A 20,490-nucleotide genomic window follows, 5' to 3' on the forward strand; every position below is an offset into this window, starting at 1 on the left:
CAACTCATTTTACCTGCACCCCGAAATGGCTGCACCTGGCAGGGGGATAAGGGAGCAAGGGGAGAGCACCGAGGAGTTGGGCTGGTCCCCAAGGATTTCCCACGCCCTTCATCCTGGCTCAGCCATCCGTTGTTGGGGCTAAACCATTTCTGGGTGAAAACACCCAAGTTGTCCCCAAGCTGTGTCCAGCTGCTGTGAGGACCCACAGTCCAGATACCCCATCCTGCCTCCAGACCTGCTCTTTCTGCCCCTTTCCACCGTTGGGGTCCCTCTATGCCTCCAAGTGCTCCCATACTCCTGAGCTTGCACCAGCTTTGCCATCCAGGTCCTTGGGCCGGCTCCCAGCTTTGCCACGCCCAGGAGAGCCGGGCACCACCCGGGTATCCATTGGGCACCCCGTCCTGGCACCTGGGCAGCGAGCTGGGGGTACCTGGCAGCAGGGTTCCTCCCGCAGTGCCAGGTGACAGTGACACCCCGGGTGCTCCCTGCCTCTCTGCCCGATGGAGAGAGCTCCCCCGGCGCTCTGAGGGTGGGCTTTGGGGAAGACTGAGCCCCAGCCCTAGCATGCGGGGCCCCGTCAGGCTCTCGTGATGTCCAGTCCTGCCTGGCTCAGCTTTTGTTTTGTTTTCATAAATCCGCGGGGCCGGACAGGCGCGGGACGAGCAGGGCAGGCCGGCCTCGCAACGGGGCGCCGAGAAGGGAATGTGCAGAGTGGGCTGCCAGGGGAAAACCAGCTGTTCTGAAAACACGCTCGTTACATAAAGCACCTTGGCAGGGCTGCGCCGCAGGGCTGGGGCTCTGCCCAGCATGATCAGCTCTGCCCAAACCCTGCCAGACCCGTGGGCGTTGCTGCTGACACCCAGTTTACATCCCCTGCTCTCACCCTGCAGGCGCGTCCCCAGATTGAGGGGGGTGCCTTAGTACCCGGTGGTGACCCCAAACCAAGGGGAAGGGTGACTCCAGCCCCTCTTAGCAAAGGACACAGGGTGGTGGGGTGACACGTTCTGGGGTGCATCTGGCTGCCTGCTGGTCCCCAGAGAGCTGAATATGTGCTCTCTGGCTCACCAGTGGGACACACCCCGACGGTGCTGGGGCCAGCAGAGATACTTCCTTGGGTGATGCAGGGACTTCAGGCAAAGCAGGGGGTCCCGGAGAGCATGCACAGGTGTCAAGTCTCATGGGTTGCGTTGGAACCTGGTTCGCACTGGCCATTTTCTCCATCTCACTGAAGCCCCACTCTGGGTCCGAGTGAGCCCCCCCCGTGTGGATGGGGCAGCGCTGGACCCTTTGCGTGGGCTGCTCGCCGCCCCAGCCCTGCAGCGCTGGGGGCAGGGCGGCCACTGCGCTGGCCGCTGGCTGTTTTCACTGCAGAGCAGTTTGGCACCCTGGAGCAAATATGTCGTATCAACAGGAGGGAAGCATTCACAGGATCCCCTGCTTGCCCTTTGGCTTCAGCGCTCTGTCCTGCTCCAGCTTGCATAACGGCACGGGGGGAGGCAGGGCTGGCTCCCCGGGGGCCGCCGCAACGCCTGCCCATAAATAGGGGCTCGACAAACTCTCCAGCACGGCAGCGTTCTGCCTCCAGCTCTGCGCTCGGCTCGGCTCGGCTCGGCTTTGCCATGCAGGCCACACTGCTCAGCATCCTGGCGCTGGCCCTGCTCGGGACACTGCATGCCCAGGACAGCATTCCTGTCCAAGCTGACTTCCAGCAGGACAAGGTGACCCAGGCCAACCGGCATCATCTCTGTGGAGGTTTGGGGTATTTTGGGGGATCCTTGCCCTGAAAATATGAGGAGGGGGTGGTACAGTTCCAGGTGGCAGGTGGATGAGGGCCAGGCTTGCACTAGTGCACATGCAGTCCCCCGTCCTGGGGACCTCCCAGCACCTGGATTTGGTGGCTCTGGAAGGGATCCATCATCCAGGGTGCAGCCTGTGGGGCAGGACCTTGGCTCAGACCCGTGGGTCTGACCTGCTGCTGTGCTGTGGAATGCGTGTGGATGCACAGGGATCTTACAGGGGAGAGAAAGTAATGCAGTCTCAGTTTGGGCCATGGGAGCCCCTCCCCAACAACGACTCCAGTCCAGGGCCACAAAAAAACAAGGGCTGCTGTGCTGGGGTATCCCCTACATTCCTCCTCCCCTGGAAAGGTCTTGGGGGACACAGCCACCCCAGGGAGTTGATGGGGATGGGCGGAGGCATTTCCTGCAAGGACAGGGGTTTGGGATGTGCTGCAAGGGTGATCCCAGCACAGCTGCTCTCCAAGGCTGGCAGTTCCCCTCAGGGGCATCACACTGCTGGCTCCATACACTGGACTGGAATGAGTCATGTTGGACCCAGTGTCCTGATCCCTCCTCACACCCTCAGATGGATGGACTGGTATCTCAGACAGTCCTGTCACATTCCCTGGGCTTGGGGAGAAGAGGAAGGGAATACCAAAGGGCAGTGAAGGACATGTAATGAAACAGATTTCCTTGTTCCTGGGTTTTGTGGTTGCCAAGAGCTGTAGCAGCTCCCTGCAAAACGAGGACCCTGGGACACTGTCCTGCTGTAGGGAATGGGCTGTCAGAGGAGAGGGACATGGCCTGGCTGGGGCTAGTAGGGGCTGAGGGGTGAGACAGGGTGTGTGCCCAGCTGGGGCTGAGTGGAGGTTTTGTGCAGCTCACAGGGAGATGGTACAGCATCGGCCTGGCCTCCAACTCTAACTGGTTCAAGGAGAAGAGGCACCTGATGAAGATGTGCACCACCATCATCTCCACCACTGCAGAGGGGAACCTGGAAGTTACCTCCACCTACCCCAAGTATGGGGCATAGGGAGGGGGTGAGTGGGGAGAGGGTATTGGGGTGGCCATTGGTGCATCCCCTGCTGCTGTGCTCCCCAGGGGTGACCAGTGCGTGACGAGGAACAGTCTTTACACCAAGACAGAGCAACCGGGGCGGTTCAGCTACACCAGCCCACGTGAGTGCCCAGCTTCTGTGGGGCAGCCCCAGACATGCTCACAGTCCTGCTGCCCCTGCTCCCGCCTTGGGACTGATTTGGAGCTTAGGGCTGAGCTGTGCCCCATGTCCCCCACAGGCTGGGGCAGCAAGCACAACATCCATGTGGTGGAGACCAACTATGATGAGTACGCCTTGGTGGCCACCCAGATCTCCAAGGGAACTGGTTCCTCCACCATGGTGCTGCTCTACAGTATGTTTTCCCCGGGACCCCCACACTGTCCACAACCCCAGGATGTCTGTCTTTCCCATGGGAGAAGGGCAGGGTTATGGTCATTTCCCAAGCTGGGGTGACCTTGGGGAGAAGATGGCTGGGTTGGCACCCCTTTGCTGGGCTGCCTGTGCCCCTGTGCTGGTGGGTATGGGGGGACTGCCTCTCACCCTGCTCTTGGCTGCAGGCCGAACAAAGGAGCTGAGTCCCGAGCGCCTGGAGATGTTCACCCAGTTCTCCAGGGAGCAGGGCCTGGCAGACGACGAGATCCTCATCCTGCCCCAGACGGGTGAGGCTGGGAGCACAGCGATGGTGTCAGGGGGTAGGGGGTCAGATGCCACAAGGGGACTGAGAAGGAGACCCTGCTGGCTTGTCTCTGCCTCTCTATGGGGCCAGCCATGGGGTGCCCCGATTCAGGGTCCCTCAGGGGGGCTGAGGTCCCGCAGCCCCCAGAGGAGCTGATCTCCTTATTTCTTCCTCCTGCAGACAAATGCATGGCAGATGCTGCTTAGGTGAGTCCTGCCTTCACTGGGGCTCAGACCAGTCCTGTGGGAGGGTATGGGGGTGCTTAAAGCCACATCACCCCACAGAATCCCCAGCCCCTCCACAACACTTCCCCAGGATGCTCCTCTCCTCACACCTACTGGGGTTCCCCCACTGAGCCCTGTGGAATGCCTACCCACTCAGTGTGAGGCTGGCCAGGCCCATGTACCCCCTGTGTGCTACTTGGTCTCCCACAGCTCAACCAATGCTCACACCCATCTTTTCCAGGTGGAGCTGCCAGCTGCTGCCAGCCCAAGACCCAACAGCACCAGAAACTGGTGACCACCCTGCCCCATTTGACCCCCAGTGGCCCCCCAGCACCGAAGCAGCCTTCACTCCCTGGTTTCACAACCCACACCTGTATTCCAGTCTTGATTAAAGCCCGTAAAAACCAGCCCTTGCCTGCTGGATTGTTGTGCTCCAAACAAGGCAATGGGGAGGAGAAAGCATGGCCAGTAGGGTTGGGACTGGGGTTAGCGGTCAGGGCTGACCCCAGCTCCTGGCTGTGGAGCTGCCGGACTGAGACCCCAGGCTGAGACTCACAGCCCTGCCCAATGGTGCTGCCTGGCCACTGAACCTTCCCTGTCCCAGAAAAAGGGGTCCCCGAGACTAGGACCCACTGGGGCATCTGCTCCCCCTATGCCCCTTGGGTATCCTGGGCTCCCCAGCCTCCCTGCCTTGGTTTCCCCAGGGAGAGCAGGCTGGTAGCATGGGAACAGGGCAATGGACATGAAGCAGGAGGATGTCTGTGAGCTCTAGGTGTGGCACAATCCTGGCCACCCCCTGGGCTCCATTCTATCAACCTGGACTCTCCCCAGCAGTGGGGTCTGAGCCTACTGCCACCACTTCTTCTGAGGGCACTGGCCTATCTCAGCCTGGTGTAGAACACCAGAACAACCACTCTCTGGCACTGAGGATCCTGAGGCAGGATTTGTCCCACCACTGACCCTAGAACCAATGGGAACAGCCAGGAGGGAGCCCCTGGGATGCACCTCACACTCCTCCCCAGATACCGAGCAAGCACAGGGCAGCACTTGGTCATAGCGTGCTCTGGGCTGGGTCTCACACAAGGCTGCATTCATCTGGAACTGGAGGGGACAGGGCCAGCACTGTCACCTAAGCCGGACACAGGTTATCCTTGCTCTTGTGTAACCTGTTGCATAAAGCTGGCGTGAGCAGGAGTGCTGCCAGCAGTGGGGGCTATAAAGGTGGGTGCAGCCTCTGCGGCCCACATCCACTCCAGGGCGAGTATGACAGCAGCACTGTCCAGCCTGGCTCTGGCCCTGCTCTGCCTGTTGCAGGCAGGGGCCCAGGTCCCTGTGCAGACAAACTTGGACACCGAAAAGGTAAGTGCCTGGCACATCCTGCCTGGGCTGGAGGAGCTTGCTGGGACAGGGGGCCTGTGCTGCATCCCTAGGCACCTGCCAGCCCCATTCCTGAGCCAACTCCACAGCAGCTTCCAGGAGAGCCTGTGCAAAACCAGGTTAGTCCTGGCTGCTGTGTCCAGTGCCAGCAGTAGCCCCACTGCAAGGACACCAACATGTGGGGCCACAGTGTCCACAAGTGTGTGGCACTTCCCCAGGGAACATGGGCCAGGTGCTCTACCTGTACTCTTAGCATGGTGCAGGACAGGGTGTTTTGCATGCAGGAAGGTGGCTCGTCCCTGTGTTTGCCTGGCTGGTCCCCACAGAGAGTGGCAAGTCTGCCACCACCAGCTGGCAAGTTTCTACAGCGGGTTGTCATGTTCCCCATGGTAGAGGGCAGATCCCCACAAATGGTGGCAGCTCCCTGAAGAAGGTGACAGACCCCACAGAAAATGGCAGGTCCACTGCAGATTGGCAAATTTCTGCAGTGGGCTGCCAGGTCCCTCATGGAGGTGTGCAGGTCCCCCTGGCAGGTCCCCACAACTTTTCCAAATTCCTCTGGTGATGTCTTGTTGCAGTTTGCAGGGGTGTGGCATGTCACAGCCATCGCTTCCAACTGCTCCATCTTCCTGAAGATGAAGGATGGGATGAAGTCATCCATGGCCATCATCAGCTTCATGCCAGAAGGGGACCTGGCCCTGAAGTTGGTCTGGCCCCTGTAAGTGTTCATCCTGCTCACTGTGTTCCCCATGGGCCAGAAACTCCCTTCCCTAGCACAGCAGCTCCCCAACTGCTCTGGGGGGGGGCCAGTCTTGTGTCAGTGCATCCCTCTGGGCAGGTTGGGCTCCCCGCTGTGCCCACCACCCCACTGCCCTCCCATGTGGTATCTAGACACATTTGATTTTTTCATGTTCCTTTTCCAGGATGGACAAATGCCAAAAGTTTGAGCTGCTCTTACAGCAGAGTGGGCAGGCGGGGCACTACATGGGTATGTGTGGGCAGGGGTTTTGGAGCCATGGGTACCCCAAAACAGAGGGTGGACATCCCCAGCCCCCATGCCTTGGGAGCAGTGGGAGGTGGGCTTGGCCCCTCTGCTTCCACAGCTCAGCGAGAGGGTGTGGGTGGGTGGGAACCTGGCTGCTCCACATTGAGCAGGGGTTACTTCCTCATACCCCCTTCAGGCAAATGTGAGGCTTGAGCACTCACTGCGGGCCCCAGCAGGGCCCAGGAGGGCTCAGACTCTACCACATCACCCAACTGGTCTCCTCTGGGGTCTTTAGGAGCACAAGACAAGAGGGATCTGCGTGTGATGGAGACAGACTACAGCCACTATGCTGTCCTGCATGAGGCCCATCACAGCGAGGCAGAGCCCAGCACGGCGCTGCAGCTCCTCAGTGCGTTGGGAGTGGGGACCTGGCTCCTGGGAAGGGATGGGGGCACCAGTGGTGGACAGGGGTTGGGCTCTCCACCACTACCCAGGGCCACCAGCAGCAGCACCCCATGTTCATCATCTAGGGAAGTAATTTTGTGGTGAATGAAGCCTTGCACTAAAGATATCTCCAGTTGGTTGAGGGGCTGAACCAGAAACTGCTGCAATGTACAAGCCCAGCTGCAGCAACCCAACCCCTCCAGCCACTCCATACCACCCCAAGCAAATGGGTTGCTCATCCCAAGGGGCTTGTGTCCCTTTGCTGGCAGCCCAGGGCAGCTGTGGGTTGCCTGGTGTCCACCCTGCATGTTCATTGCTTCACCTTGGCCCTTCCCTGGGGTCCAGCTGCTGCCCCGCAGCACCTGGGCCCCTAGTGTGGGGCTGGCTGCTGGGATTCCTTGCACTAATCAACCCCCACTTTGGGTGTGTGACTGCAGCAAGGGAGCAAGATGTGAGCCCCCAGCTCCTGCAGAAGTTCACGCAGCTCATTCTCACCATGGGCCTGACCAAGGACATGCTGGCCATCCTGCCCAAGTCAGGTGAGTGGCCTGAGGACACAGGGTGGCAGGTGTGGCCCCTCTGCATGGGACTGCACAGGGACTCAGGTGCTCTAATGGCACACTCACGCCTCTCTTTGCTTTCCAACAGATCAGTGCATCAGGGACATCAGGTGAGTATGGCCAGGGAAAGCTGTGACTCCCTTCCAGCATGGAGTCCAGCTGAGCAGGGAGTTGCAGGCCCTGGGAGATCCCTCACCTGCCTCGGGGCTCTGTCACCTTGGCTTTGCCCTGCTCTGACCAGTTGTCTGCCTGTTCTGCCTCTGTAGCTGAAGGGACCACGTGTCCTCCAGACCTAGTGGACGATGGGCTCTGCATCCACTGTGTGGTGCTCCTTCCTATCCTCCAGGTTCTGCCAGATCCCCTGCTCTACATCAGGATCACCCTCAACCTCCTAAATAAATAAATAGATGCAGAAACTGCCCCAGAGCTTGGTGCTTTGTTGGTGGGATAGGATGCTGCCGGGGTCCCCAGGCACCCTGAGCCCAACAATTCTGGAGCTGACCCTTCCTGTCAGGTCTACACGGGTGTTAGGGGCTCCCTGGGTGTGATGTTTGCTGTGCCCAGCATGAGGAGGAGGGAGAACAGGGGATGGGGAGGGTGCAGGGGAGTAGCTGCCACAGCAGGGAAGAACGGAGCCACGGTGAACGGGGGCTGGCACAGCCCAGCTGTGGGACTCCTTAACCTCTGGGTTAAGGAGTCAGGCTGTCCAGTGCTGCCTGCAGGGACACCCCCAGGAAACCCCATTTCCTGCTCAGTCCTCTCCTGGGCCACCCAGCTGGGAGTGGGGTGGCACCAGAGATACCTATGGCAGGACTGGCACCCCCATGCCTGTCTGTCAGGCATGTTACCAAAGTAAGGCTATGATGGCATGAGCCCCAAGGGTAGTTTTCATCCCCCTCCATCTCCTGCAGAGCGAAGGCAGGCTCTGGTCCCCCTTCTGCCTCCCTGGCCTGGAGTCCTTCAGTGCCCAGGCAGGTGTTGGGCTGTGACCCCAGGAGCCTGGCAGAGCCAGGCCACAGGTGACATCACACTCTGGGAAGGAGGGACACACTCCCACGGCGACATGAACCCCTTCTGCCCACTCTGCTCAGGGTGCAGCTCTCTGGGCAGACGCTGCGTGCCCCAGCATAGGGTGAGGAGGCCATGCGGGTCAGGCTGTGCCAGGGAAAGGCTGGGTTTGGGCAGGATCCCAGCGGCTGCTCCAGGGCACGTTTGGGCCGACCAGAAGAACGGGTCACTGGGAGCCTTGGTAAACTGGACACCGGGGCTGCCCCGGGGCCGGTGCCGGGAAGAACCTCCCGCTCGTCCTGGCAGCGCTCCGGCCGCCCGTTGGGAAACAACGCTCTCTTTGTTCTTTCACAAGGAACTAAAAGAACGGGGGAAATCCCAAATTTCAGCAGTGGTGCAACTGTTCCTGTAAGCCCGTTCTGGGACTGGCAGGCGCAAGCCCCCCTGTGCCCCAGGGGTTTGTTAACCCTGGGCTGCCTCCTGCCCTTCGGATCCACCCCCCTGCCCAAACCAACCCCGAGACGTTCCGTGCGGCTGGGCGCGGCTCCAGCGGGGGAAGGAGGGAACACGGAGTTATAAATCCGACACCCGCGGCACCTGTCCCCATCCCACTGGTGAAACCGGAGGAACTGAAGTAAGATGAGGACCAAGGGGCTGAGCCTGGGGCTAGTGCTGCTGTGCTTGCTGCGTGTGCAGGCTGAGGACCTAGGAACTGTGGGGCCAGGAGACGAGAGCAAGGTAACCCTCAGCATCCCGGGAAGGGAAGGGAAGGGAAGGGAAGGGAAGGGAAGGGAAGGGAAGGGAAGGGAAGGGAAGGGAAGGGAAGGGAAGGGAAGGGAAGGGAAGGGAAGGGAAGGGAAGGGAAGGGAAGGGAAGGGAAGGGAAGGGAAGGGAAGGGAAAGGAAGGGTGTGATCTCCAGTCATCAGCAGAGCGGGGAGGACTGTAGGGATATTTTGGTTCTGGGGACAGCTGGAGTCACTATAGCCACCATTGTTTTGCTGTCACACTCAGGTGAGGACAGTCACCCAGCTCCTGCATAGGTGTCTCTGAGGGAATTTTGTTGCGTGGACAGGATGTGGGTGTTCCATGGACTGAGGTTGTCCTGGCTTGGTCTCTGAGGAGGGGATACTCTAGACTGCTCCTCTGGACTTACAGCCTGCTCTCACCGCCAGGTTGCAGGGACATGGTATATCACTGCTATGGCCTCTGACTCCAAGAGCTACCTCGATAAGAAGGACCAACTGAAGATGGCAATGGCCAATATTGAGGTCCTGGGGGATGGTGACCTGAACGTCTCCTTTGCAATTCCCACGTAAGTCCCACATTCTTTTGGTGGGTCTCCACCTCAATGCACTCACCAAAGACCTGGGCAGGGGTTGAGACAGGACCATCAGGGGCTTGGGACAGCTGTGGGCACCCCATCTGTAGGGTAGGCTCAGGGCAACAGTAGCTAGGACCAGTGCCACCGCAGAGGATGGGACAGGACCCTATGATTACAACTTTCCCAGCAGAACCAGTCTCACCCCAGAAGGTCATAGCATGAGTGAGGGCATGCATAATCCCCAGGTGCCAGCACTATGCCCTGCCAGCCCAAGTACCCATTGTTCCAAGGGTGGTATCTCTGTCCCCTTCTGCCCTGGCGACACTGTCCCGTCTCTGAACAGCAAGTCCCACATCTGGGATAGTGACCTTTGAACGGGGAAGGGGAAAGGGGGTCACTTCACCTGAGCTGGAGCATCCTTCACTGTTCTGCAGCCCTGAGGAATGTATGAAGTTTGCATCGATCTACAAGCCAAGAGGCAGCCCGGGTGAATACTACAGCTCTGGTGAGTGGGGTGCCTGGCTCATGGGTCAGGAGGGAGGCATGTCCCACCAACCCTGTCTGAAGCAGCTGGCTGCTCTTGGGGACATGGCCCTCAGGACTGCCTGCCCCTCCTGTGTCCTGGGTGGGACATCCCTCTGCATCTAGGTGCCAGCCACACTCCAGGGCTGGTGGCCCACCAGCATGGCAGACCCCCCAGTCCCTCCCTTTGGGGTAAACACACTCAGACAAAGCTTAAACCCTGGGGAAAAGCAGGTTCATTCTGCAAAGAGGCTGTGAGTGGATGTTCCCAGGCAATGGAGCAGGAGTGGTTTTCCAACATTCCCAGCCCAAGGATCAGTCTGACACTGGCCAACAGCCTGGACTGACCATCCACAGCCCTTTCTGCCCTCACCTCCTCATCCCTCTGCTCTGGTGTGGTCTGTGGGCTCCCCCAGGCTTTCAGAGGAGCCTTAGCAAGAGAGAAAACCAGGGTGGGGAGATATCGAGGAAAGATGGGCTTGGTGGGTTTCATGCTCTTACAGCCACTTTGCAGTGTTGGGGGCTGCCAGGAGGAGGTAATTAATTTTTCTCCACATCCTTTTGCAGACAGAGGCAATAAGACGGTGCAGCTGGTGGATACCGATGGCAGTTCCTACATGGTTGTCCTTGCCACCAGAGAGAAGAATGGGAAGAAGTTGCGCATGCTGAGACTTTACAGTGTGTAGCCAGCAGTGGTGAACTGTTCAGAGGTGTTGGGTGCTTCTGAGGGTTCTGCAAGGCCAGGAGCCAGGGGACAGGGAGTCTCCCTCTTCACTCCTGCCCTGGGTGAGGTGCAGGAATGGGGCAGGGACTACCATGTGTTCACTGCGTGGCAGGAAAGGAGCAGTGGTTTGAGGTGGCATGGGAGGTTGGGGCTCAGGCTCCCAGCACAATGCTGCAAGTTCATGGCCTTGGGTAAGTTGCTTGGTGGAGAGGGGTGAAGAGTGGGGGTCCTGCTGCACAGATGGAACAGAATCAGTGGGGACAGGAACCAAGAGAGGAGTCACTGTGCTGGTGTCAGGTCCTCTGGATCATCTTGTTCCCTGGGTGGGGTGTCTCATGTGCCTGGCCACCACTGCTCTTCAGGACCTCCACCAGTGCCTCCAGCCTTCTTCCATGGACTGCCATCCATCCCACCCTGAGCTGGACACACTCACCAGCTTCCCAGCAGATGCAGAGTCAGCTAACTCATGTCTTTATCTTTAGGCAGAGCCCCGTGGGTGAGACGCAAAACCAAATCTCTTTTCAAGACACTTGCCAAGCTGTATGGCTTCACTGATGATACCATCTGGATTTTACCCAGGCAGGGTGAGCACTGCCCATGACCAATACAGGGACATACAGGCAGAGACCAGCTCAGCCCATCAGTGCCACCACTTTGTGGTCTGAGCTGGCAGGAGGGAGTGCTGGCAGCCGTTGATGCTCTGGCTGGGCATACTGAGCAAGGAGAAACCCACAAGTTCCTCCTGAGTAATCTATTTTGGGTGCTAAATAGGACTATTCAGACTTAGGCTGTGCCAGACTTAGGCTTTCTCTTTGTTTCCACAGAGGAATGCCGACTTGGTGAACCATAGGTGAGTTGCCACAGTGCAACGTGGTGTTTGCAATATTCTCTCCTGGAAATTGACCCTTTTGGTGCCCCCAAGGCAAGGGCCACCAAGAACTCTTTGAGTTCCTCTGGGGTTGAGCTGTTTGAACTGGTGCTGGAGCTTGCACACAGGTAGGACCATTCCTTTGGATGCTGCTCTACAGTGGGGACTCCCAGGTGTTCCTAGCAGTACCCAGCAGTACCTAGGTACTCCCAAGGAGCAGTGCCCAGAGACCGCCAGTGGGAAGTGCCTGGCACTGAACACGGGCTGAAACCACCAGAGGAATGTCTGCACAGCCCTTTGAGCAGTGAGGGCCAGGACACCGGCTCCTGCCAAAGGGACCCTGGCCATGTGGACTGGCAAATCTGGCCAGAGTGCGTTGGTATCTCACCGTGCAAAACATATTTGCTGCTGGCCTCCCCTGGCCTATACTTTCCCACCACAGAGCTATAGGGGTTACTAGAAATCCATTGCTGGAGGTGCTTTACCCTACAAATCTGGGGAGAACTGGAGAAAAATGCACTGATCCTAATGGAGAGTCCTGCTGGCCTTGCTTCACCCAGACCCCACGTCTCACACCTGTTTTCCAGGAAGTGCAGACTGACTCATGGATGCTTCTGTCAAACGATGCAAGACCCATGCTCTGAGGCTCTAGGCTCCTGCTCCACCATCCTTCATCCATGCTCTGTTGTCAGCACTCTGACACAGCCCCTGTTCCTCCAGCACACAGTCCCTGCTTTTTTGCCAAATAAACAGAACCTCTCCACCCCCTCTCAGATCTTGATGTAGCTGTCTGGGGAGAATCTGGGGTGCTGGGCCTTGTGTTCCCTCCTGTTGTCCTCGTTGGGGCTGTGGATGGTGAACAAGCAGGTGATCCCAGCTGAGTTTGCCCAAGTGAGGGCAGTTTCAGAGCCACAAGATTTTCCCTCCTGGGTGCCTCCCAGAGGCACAGGACCAGGCCAGGCAGAGGTGAAGCAAAGGGTGCAGTGAAGCTGGGAATCCTGTAGGCAAGAGGGGATGTGTGGAAAAAGGCCACAGAGAGTGAGGTTGGAGTTTGGAGGGCTGCATCCATGTGTACCATCCACCACCTTTCTTCCTCTTGCCCTGCAGTTAGCTGCAGCTCTCTGCTCCCTGGGGGCCCCAGGAGCTCATGCAATAGCTCGGGTGGAGCCAAGGTAGGGCAAGATTGAGATTTGGGCCCTCTCTGTCCCTCTACAAGCTGGTGTGGAACATGGCTGCCTGAATCTTCTGGAGCCAAACCTGGAGAGCTGCCTGTGGTTTCTGCCCCTGGTAGAAACAGAGAAAATCCCCACTGGAGCTGGGGTCCCAGAGCATACAAGCTGACAGTTCAGTGTTTCCTGGGTGGGAGTCCCATCCATGCAGAGCAGGCAGAGGGTCTGCATGCAGCCCTCCATAGTCCCTCAGCCCTTCCATCAAGCTTGTCTCTGCTGCTCATCCAATGTTCCTTTATCCCCCCCAGTAAATCTGGCCAGATGCCATCATATATCTAATAAAGGGGAACTTTTCTTCCTGGCTTCCTAATGGCTTCCTGTTCCTAATGGCTTCCTGGGTTTAGGCACCTACTCAGCAATGGTGGCATCCTGCAGCAAGGACCTTCAGTCACCTCCACTCTCTTTTGATTGTCATGCTGATTCCATCTTCAGCTGCTCAGTCAGGGGCTGTGGGAACATACTGGGGCTGGCAGGGACCAGGCTGGTGCAGTGGGGAACAGCCCAGACACCAGGGTCCCAAACACTGATGGAGAGAGCAGAGGGGTGTTGGGGCAAAGGAAATGCTGGGGGCATTTGATGGCTGAGGAGCAGTTTGAGATCGGCAGCTGATGGCTGCTGGTGATGCAAGATGTCTATTCATGCTCTTTATGCTGTTCCAGATCTTAAATCTTTGACAAGCCTCCTTGTCCTCCCAGCTTCCCCTCTCACCCTTCTCTCTCCTTCAGGCCATGTCCCTGCTGAGGCTGCCATGGCCAGACCTGGACCTTCACCTCCCTGAAAAGTGGGGGTAAAACTGAGATTTATGTGGACCCTTGTCCTGTTCTCTGATCTTCTCCCATTATCTCCTCGTGCTGCCCCCTCTGGCACCCGCTGCACGTGGATGAGACATTTTACCAGATATCTGTCAGTCAGTACAGTGGCCTCCCTGGGTGACTTTCTTTCTTTTCTCTCTCTCTCTGCTACTCTTTACTATGTGGGTGACCAAGCACTGGGACAGTCTGCCCCAGAGAGGCTGTGGACTCATGTCTGGAGGAACTCAAAACCTGTCTGGACACGATCCTGACTGACTGCTCTGGGGGACTCTGCTTGAGAAAGAAGGTTGGACTGGATGAACTTCCAGCCTGAATCATTCTGTGATTTTTCTTAACTTACTGAGATCTTCCCTAGCCTATGCCAGCTTGTCCCCTGCGAGCTTCGATAAGTTCTTGCCAGCTGATTAGGGGTCCAACACCCATGTCTTGTTGACTCTTCTAGAGAGATCTATTTCTGAGGTGTGATTTTCCTGCGCAAAAGTTGGATTCAGTCTGCCCTGTGTCATACTTTGCCAAGACATCAACCAAATCTGGCATTTATTGCAGCTTTTCTGAGTATCTCCCACGCTGTGAGGGGACCTACTCATCTGTTGTCCCTCTAACCACCTCTGCAGGACTTGGCATATTTTCTTCTTCTCATTGTCTGGTGAAAACTAGAAGGCACCAAAGGCAGTGTAAGTGGCAGATGGGATGCTGCATTGATGTTTGAGTTATTTTGTCTGGAAATCTCATCTCCTCCATTCTTATTACTCACTTGCCCTTCTCCATTGGTAGGACAGAACTTTTGAAGTGTTCGCAAAAGAGATTGTCCATTCTGAAGCTCCTTCTTGGCCAAGGTGATACAGAGTTTCTCCACTTATCTATCAGCTTATTTTCTTTGAATTTAACCAGTTACTTTCAAATACTTTCTAGTGTTAAATTCCTGCTACCAGAGCCTTTGAATAAAGTGCAGCTGTCATTTCTCAAAGCAGAGGAGCAAGGCACCAGATGTTGGTGTCTTCGTTGTTTGTCTTACATTGTTGCCTTCAGCTGCCTTCAATAAGTTAAAGAATATTTATGCTATTTTTAATCAGATTCTTTAAATTGATGCAGTCATGCCGGGTTCCATTTAGGCTTCCCAATGTTGTTTAGGGCTTGTATTTGCTAATATCAGCTTAAGCACTCAGAGGGAAGCTAAGCTGGTCTTTCCAGACAATGTCTGTGCCATATGTGATAGTTAATCCTCTTGACTTTTCATTTTTTCTCTTTTTAAAACTAAAATGTGACTGTAAGGGATCATCTCAGGTTTTAAGAATAGCACCAGCTGGTACAAGGATGACAATTTAATTTCAGCCTCTGAGCCAGGATCCACTTGCTGCTTGGGACCTGTGGGCTCTTGGCCATCCCAAAAAAACCTGAGTGCATGGGTGCCAACCAATCTGCCTGGAACATTCCTGTGTTAGAGGCTCCTGGACTCCCTTTGCTTGTGATGGATGCAGCACAAGTCACGAGCTGGTGGTGTGGTCACCACAGCAGGAGTCACTCAGATGACATGCAGACACCAGGACCAGGCTTGTCCATCTGCCTTAGATGATGCAGAGTGAGACCGCAGTGTTCCCCAAGTGCCATTGGGGTCTGTCTGGTGGGGATGAGCCCAGAACAGCCTTTCCTCTTTCAATACACACCCAGCAGTCTATTGAAATCACACCGGTGTCCAAACCACTGAAGCTGCCAGACACACCTGTCGTGAAGAGAGTGCAGGAGAGAAGCATCAGCCCTGCTGGGGTCTCTGCCCTGGCCTGTTCCCTGCCCCTCTCCCACTGCCAGCAGCCAGGGCTGCACTTGCTGTGTCTCTCCTGACCCGGCAGCCAGAGGAGCACTTGCCTGAGGAGCACTCCATGCCAGGACAGGATGTCTGGCTGTAGTGAGTGACCCTGGCTGGACATCAGGCACCCACCAAAGCCTCTCTCTCTTTCCCCTCTGCAGCTGGACAAGAGAGAGAACATATAACAAAGGATTAATGAGTTGAGATAAGGAATGGGAGAGATCACTCATCAAATACCATTATAGGCAAAACAGGCTCTAATTAAAGATATTATTTGAATTTATTACTAACAAAATCAGAACAAGACAATGAAAAGTAAAATAAGCCTTCAAAATACCTTTCCCCCTACCCCTCACTCCTTATCAGCTCTACCTCCTTCTCCACAGTGGTGCAGGGAGACAGGAATGAGACACTGCTCAGGGACAGAAGTCATTCCCCTGCTCCAGCATAGGGTCCCTCCCATGGGGAATAGTTCTCCATAAACTTCTCAAATGTGAGTCCAGTTCACAGGCAACAGTCCTAGCCAAACTGCTGCAATGTGAGTCACTTTTCCATGGGGTAAATCCTTCAAGAACAGGCTGCTCCAGCGTGTATCCCCCACGGGGTCACAGCTCCTACCAGCAAACCTGGTCCAGTGTGGGCTCCTCTCTCCACAGGTCTGCAGGTCCCTGCCAGAATCCTGCTCTACCATGGGCTTCCCATGGAGTCCCAGCCTTCTCTCATGCATCTCCCTGGGCTCCTCCAGGAACTGCATTCCTATGCTGTCCTTGGGCTGCAGGGAGACCATAGTCTTCACCACAGGCTCAGAGAATCTCAGCTCCTGGAGCAGCTCCTTCCCCTCCTTCTCCACTGACCTTGGTGTCTGCAGAGCTTTTCTCTCACATATTCTCACTCTGCTCTTATCTGGCCACAATTACAGCTTCACAAAAATGTCTTTTTTTCCTTGTTAAATATGTAATCTCAGAAGCATTACTACCACTCCTAATTGGCCTAGCCTCGGCCAGTGGCATGTCTGTATTTGGAGCCACCAGGGACTGGCTCTGCTGGACATGGTGGAAGCTTCTGGCAGCTTCTCACAGAAGCCATCCCTGTAGTCCCCACTACCAACCCAATACACTGGTGCAAGTCTCAAAGTCCACAGGCTCGCAGGTCACCTGCTGGCAGCAGAGCAGGAGCCCTGCCCCTGCCACAGACACAGCACTGCTCACCTGCAGACATGTCCCTCACTGCCCTGTGACAGGGTGGCTCCTGGCAGTGTCCCTGGGATGTCCTCTTCATGCACAGCAAGGCTGTGGAGCTGGCCCGTGCTTCACTTGAGCCTACCTCAAGCTCACTTGACTCATTAGATTTCATTGTAAATCAAATGCAATTTAATTAGCAGAAAGGCAAACAGTCCCTGCCAATGACTGGCTGATCATTCATCAGGGAGGAGAGCCCTTTGCTCGAGCATGCTGCTGTGGGCCACCTTGGAGGGGTAAGCCTACAAGAGCTGGCAGCTGAAACCCAGTGCCAGAAATTACTTGGACTCTGGAATCAGCTCCTTACATCTAATACAAGAGGGTTTGGACAAGGTTTGGGATATCTGTGTGATTTCCATGTACTCCTGGGTATATATTGACAGAGGAAAGGCTCTTCTGGGCTCAAAACCACCAGATTGTTCCCCAGTGGCACCTGGGGGACTCTGAGGCCTCACGGGGTGCCTTTCCAGGATATTTTGGGCCCAAAGTTCTCACTTCACAGGACAAATACAGGAGGTGTTTGGGTTCCTAAATCCATTTGTCATCACTGAAAACTTTTCCCTTTACCTAGAATAAACCTGTTCTAACTACAATTCCATGTTCACAGAGCCTTCAAGTTGATATGATGAAGCAGAGATGGAAAACTACATTGCTGGTCCACTGGGAAGGTATCACAAGACACACCCAGCACAAGACCCCTGGGGAGGCCACCCATCCCCAGCTCCTTCCCTGTACTGTGTATCCTGTGACCTCTCCATGACCAAGGGCATATCAAGAGCTGGTATCCCCAGGGCAGCACCACAGTCTGGGCTACCAGAAAGCCAGGTTGGGTTCTCTGGCACCAGCTGCCTTACTGGAAGTTGGAGGGTGCAGAGGGATGAGACACAGCAGACCATGTATCCTCACACAGCAAAACTCCCCAGCCCATGAGCCAGGGCAGGAGAAAATGTCAGAGGGTGCTGTGTGAGTGGGATGCAAGTGGCATCTTCATTTCATTCTCTGATAACTGTAGGGCTTTGCAATTACATCTGCTGATCTGTCATGTTTTGTGGGATCTTTAGACCAATCTCCAGTTGCAGGCCAGGAAACCTGGAAGGAGAGGAGCTACTGCCTCTGTTCCCTTATCTCCTGCTACTGTGTCTGCTCTTGTTAACAGTGCTTGGGACCATCAGGAGAGCCCTGTGCATGTCCAGAATGTTCTCAGATGTTAGAGATGTCACAGAGGAAGCAACTGAGTGACCCCCACACCTCCCAGCAGCAGAGACAGGACTCTCAGGGGAAGAGCCTGGGGGTGCTGGTCAGGCAGTGCTGGTGGGGACACATCTGGCAGCTTCTCGCTCCCCCCCTCACCAGCACATCCAGACCCCTTACTACCAGGGCAGACCGGGAGGCTGGGACTCTAATTCACAGCATCCTCTCCCTCGGTGATAGAAAGCCCCCCACTGCTGGCTTGGACTCAGTGCTAACTCCAGAGAGCCCAGCTCTGCAGATACAGCCCTCGATGGGTGAGGGAGATCTCTCCCATTCCTAAAGCCAGGTATCAGTGTGAAGCACTGCACAGCTCTTCATCCTCTCAGAGAGGTGCCAGAAGGATGGCATGTAGCATCTCTGGGATTGACTAGGAGGGATTCTTTAACACTGTTAATTGTTTAGCCACAGGAGTTCTCCCAATAAGCAATTCTGGAAACCCTTTCTGTAAGAAATAAATACTGTCCAGATGGATAGTCCACACATTGCCTTGGCATGCCAATGCCCTTGGTAAGCCTTTTTCCTTTAATCATTTATCTACATGAGGGCCTTGTCAGGCTCCCTGGAAAGAGTTTTTATTCCCAAGCAGTGCCCTTTCTGAGGTGAAACAGTGTAAAGCACAGCAGTAGTACTCAGCTGTTTGCAGTCCTAGTAAAAGTGCTGGATAATCTTGTCTAGGCTCGACTTGCAGACACTGCAGAGCTGGATGTCTTTCCCTTAATGAAATAAAATTATGTGTAAGGAGGAAAACCATTGTCAGTGGACTTATCTTTATAGTTTCTGGAGCCAAAAGTTAATCCTGGGAACAGGATGCTGCTTCCACATGTGAAATGGCAATGAGGCAGGAGTGCAGGTGGGAGAGCAGATGGATCTGGTTCGTGACATTCCTTCACAAAGGGTTCAAGGACTGTCAGCACATGGAGCCAAGAGGGCTCCACGTTTATTTACAACCTGGTGGTTGTAAATGAAGGGGTAGGAGTGGATGTTTTTCTTGGTGTAATGTTATGGGTTATGTTTTGACTAGCTCCTCTCCCTATCCCCCACCATGGAGCTGCCGGCCCCTCCCCCGGGCTGTTTTATCCAGCCGGGTGTTTTTCGGCTTTTGGGGGTTTTCGCTGCTGCTGCTAGCTGCTCGCTGCTGCTCGCTGCTACTCGCTGCTTCCGCTGCTGCTTCTGCTGCCCCCCCTGCCCCCCCCCCCCCCCTCCGCTGTTTCAGCTGCTTTCCCCCCGGCTGCCCTAAACTGCCCCTCTCCCTCTTCCCCCCCCCCCCCCCCCCCCCCCCCCAATCCCTAAGATTTGCACCGGCTCCAGAGGAAACGGATCTGAACTTCGGAGACCACCTCTGGAAGTCTGCCAAAGAAGCTCTGCTGCCCTTCCCGGCGAAGATCTGCCGAGTTCATCTCAATCTGGGTCTGTGCTGGGAAGTGTTTCTTTGTATTTTGTTAATAAAAAGTTTTTTCCACTTTCCCTGAAGAAAATTCTTTCCGAGCTTGGTGAAGGAAGGAATTGTAAGGGGGGGAGGGGACCCTTTGGAGGGTCTTTTTCTAAAATTTGTCCTAAACTTGGACAGGGAGATCCAGCCACAAACACAGTGAAATGTGTCTTCCCTGGACCCCCGCCCAGTAGGGATTACTCTACAAGCAAAACTCTGTAAGAATCCTACTGAGTAAAAATTATGGAAACTAGTGCCCTGTGATTGACAGAGCCAAGATTTCCGAGTGGGACCCCAACATGCTTTATCCCACTCAGGTCAGGCTGCACTACATCTTCCCAGAAGACAAGGCAGGGCTAGGTGAGGAACCCAGATTTTAAGACACCTACAAAATCAGCAGCTCCTTTGGAAATAAAACAGGATTTTCCCATCCCTTTTTATCTACAATTCTCAGGGCAGGAGTGAGCCAGAGCAATTCTGCCACCCCTTTGCTCTCCTACTGCCAGGAAACCTGAGAGTTCATGGCTGTCACCCACCTCTGCCTGGCACCTTCCTGCTCAGCCATGGTGGCAGAGGGAGCCATGGGTTAGGTGACAATTCCTTCCAGAGCCAGGCTTGATGTCCCAGTCACACCACACCATGGCAGCTCGTTGTCAGCATTCCTTGGATAGGCTCAGAGTGGGCTGACAGCCTGCCAGGGCACCACTGATGCTGTAACAGAGCTCCTGCTGCGAGCATGTCGGCTGGGCTGAAGCCCAGCCACGCAGCACGGCACAGCCATGGGAATCCCTACACAGAACCAGGCAGCACATGCTGGCCAGCGGGCCCCCAGACTGCATCTGTGTTCGTGCCAAGACTCGGGTCTGTGCCCAGAGCATGGGGCCACAGATTGGATGCCAGGATTTGCAGAGCATCCCACTGACTCCATGGGTAGAAAACCTGGGCAGTCTGGGAGCTCTGCAGCACACAGGGACAACCTGGGCATCTGTGCTGGACATGGCTATTGGTGTGACTGGGGTGTCCATGTGGTATCTCTGGGGCTTGTGGCTGTGGAGGCACATCTCCACCAAAGCACTCACTGTTGTCCACCCAGATGGGACAATTGTACTCTGAAGAGGACATAGGGGTTGTAATGCAAACCCTAGAGACTAATCCAGGATATGGAAAGAGGTTTTGCAAGGG

General features: G+C 55.8%; 4 protein-coding genes across 5 annotated transcripts in view; 3 read left to right on the top strand and 1 right to left on the bottom strand.

Moving 5' to 3' along the window:
* The window catches only part of FBXW5 (F-box and WD repeat domain containing 5), a 164,342-nt gene that overhangs the window by 17,927 nt on the left and 125,925 nt on the right, over positions 1–20,490 (bottom strand). The window lies entirely within an intron of this gene.
* On the top strand, positions 1,581–4,142 carry LOC306810984 (lipocalin-like). Of its 2 annotated transcripts, XM_079324196.1 has the most exons (7): positions 1,581–1,718; positions 2,659–2,798; positions 2,880–2,956; positions 3,074–3,187; positions 3,393–3,494; positions 3,692–3,717; positions 3,977–4,142. In XM_079324196.1, the coding sequence occupies exons 1-6, from the start codon at positions 1,620–1,622 to the stop codon at positions 3,715–3,717; spliced, it is 558 nt and encodes a 185-aa protein (XP_079180322.1). In that variant the 5' UTR covers positions 1,581–1,619; the 3' UTR covers positions 3,977–4,142. The 2 variants fall into 2 exon arrangements, with proteins under 2 accessions (XP_079180322.1, XP_079180321.1); XM_079324195.1 differs by having other exon boundaries at positions 2,880–3,187.
* LOC306810987 (lipocalin-15-like) lies at positions 4,714–7,521 on the top strand. The gene is made up of 7 exons (XM_079324203.1): positions 4,714–5,094; positions 5,691–5,830; positions 6,036–6,100; positions 6,393–6,506; positions 6,979–7,080; positions 7,190–7,211; positions 7,368–7,521. The coding sequence occupies exons 1-7, from the start codon at positions 4,999–5,001 to the stop codon at positions 7,369–7,371; spliced, it is 543 nt and encodes a 180-aa protein (XP_079180329.1). The 5' UTR covers positions 4,714–4,998; the 3' UTR covers positions 7,372–7,521.
* LOC306811036 (extracellular fatty acid-binding protein-like) lies at positions 8,691–11,669 on the top strand. Its single transcript, XM_079324290.1, has 6 exons — positions 8,691–8,847; positions 9,283–9,422; positions 9,866–9,936; positions 10,521–10,631; positions 11,160–11,261; positions 11,502–11,669. The coding sequence occupies exons 1-6, from the start codon at positions 8,749–8,751 to the stop codon at positions 11,525–11,527; spliced, it is 549 nt and encodes a 182-aa protein (XP_079180416.1). The 5' UTR covers positions 8,691–8,748; the 3' UTR covers positions 11,528–11,669.

This window comes from Erithacus rubecula (assembly GCF_903797595.1).
Source record: "Erithacus rubecula genome assembly, chromosome: 21".
Classification (NCBI taxonomy): Eukaryota; Metazoa; Chordata; class Aves; order Passeriformes; family Muscicapidae; genus Erithacus; species Erithacus rubecula.

Excerpts from the sequence above, each read along its gene's own strand:
- LOC306810987 (XM_079324203.1), top strand. The coding sequence starts at position 4,999 with ATGACAGCAGCACTGTCCAGCCTGGCTCTGGCCCTGCTCTGCCTGTTG. Across the intron at positions 5,831-6,035 it reads CTGAAGTTGGTCTGGCCCCT|GATGGACAAATGCCAAAAGT; the intron begins GTAAGTGTTCAT and ends TTCCTTTTCCAG. Across the intron at positions 6,101-6,392 it reads GCAGGCGGGGCACTACATGG|GAGCACAAGACAAGAGGGAT; the intron begins GTATGTGTGGGC and ends TGGGGTCTTTAG.
- LOC306810984 (XM_079324195.1), top strand. The coding sequence starts at position 1,620 with ATGCAGGCCACACTGCTCAGCATCCTGGCGCTGGCCCTGCTCGGGACA. Across the intron at positions 1,719-2,658 it reads CTGACTTCCAGCAGGACAAG|CTCACAGGGAGATGGTACAG; the intron begins GTGACCCAGGCC and ends GGTTTTGTGCAG. Across the intron at positions 3,495-3,691 it reads CCTCATCCTGCCCCAGACGG|ACAAATGCATGGCAGATGCT; the intron begins GTGAGGCTGGGA and ends TTCCTCCTGCAG.
- LOC306811036 (XM_079324290.1), top strand. The coding sequence starts at position 8,749 with ATGAGGACCAAGGGGCTGAGCCTGGGGCTAGTGCTGCTGTGCTTGCTG. Across the intron at positions 8,848-9,282 it reads GGCCAGGAGACGAGAGCAAG|GTTGCAGGGACATGGTATAT; the intron begins GTAACCCTCAGC and ends TCTCACCGCCAG. Across the intron at positions 10,632-11,159 it reads GCGCATGCTGAGACTTTACA|GCAGAGCCCCGTGGGTGAGA; the intron begins GTGTGTAGCCAG and ends CTTTATCTTTAG.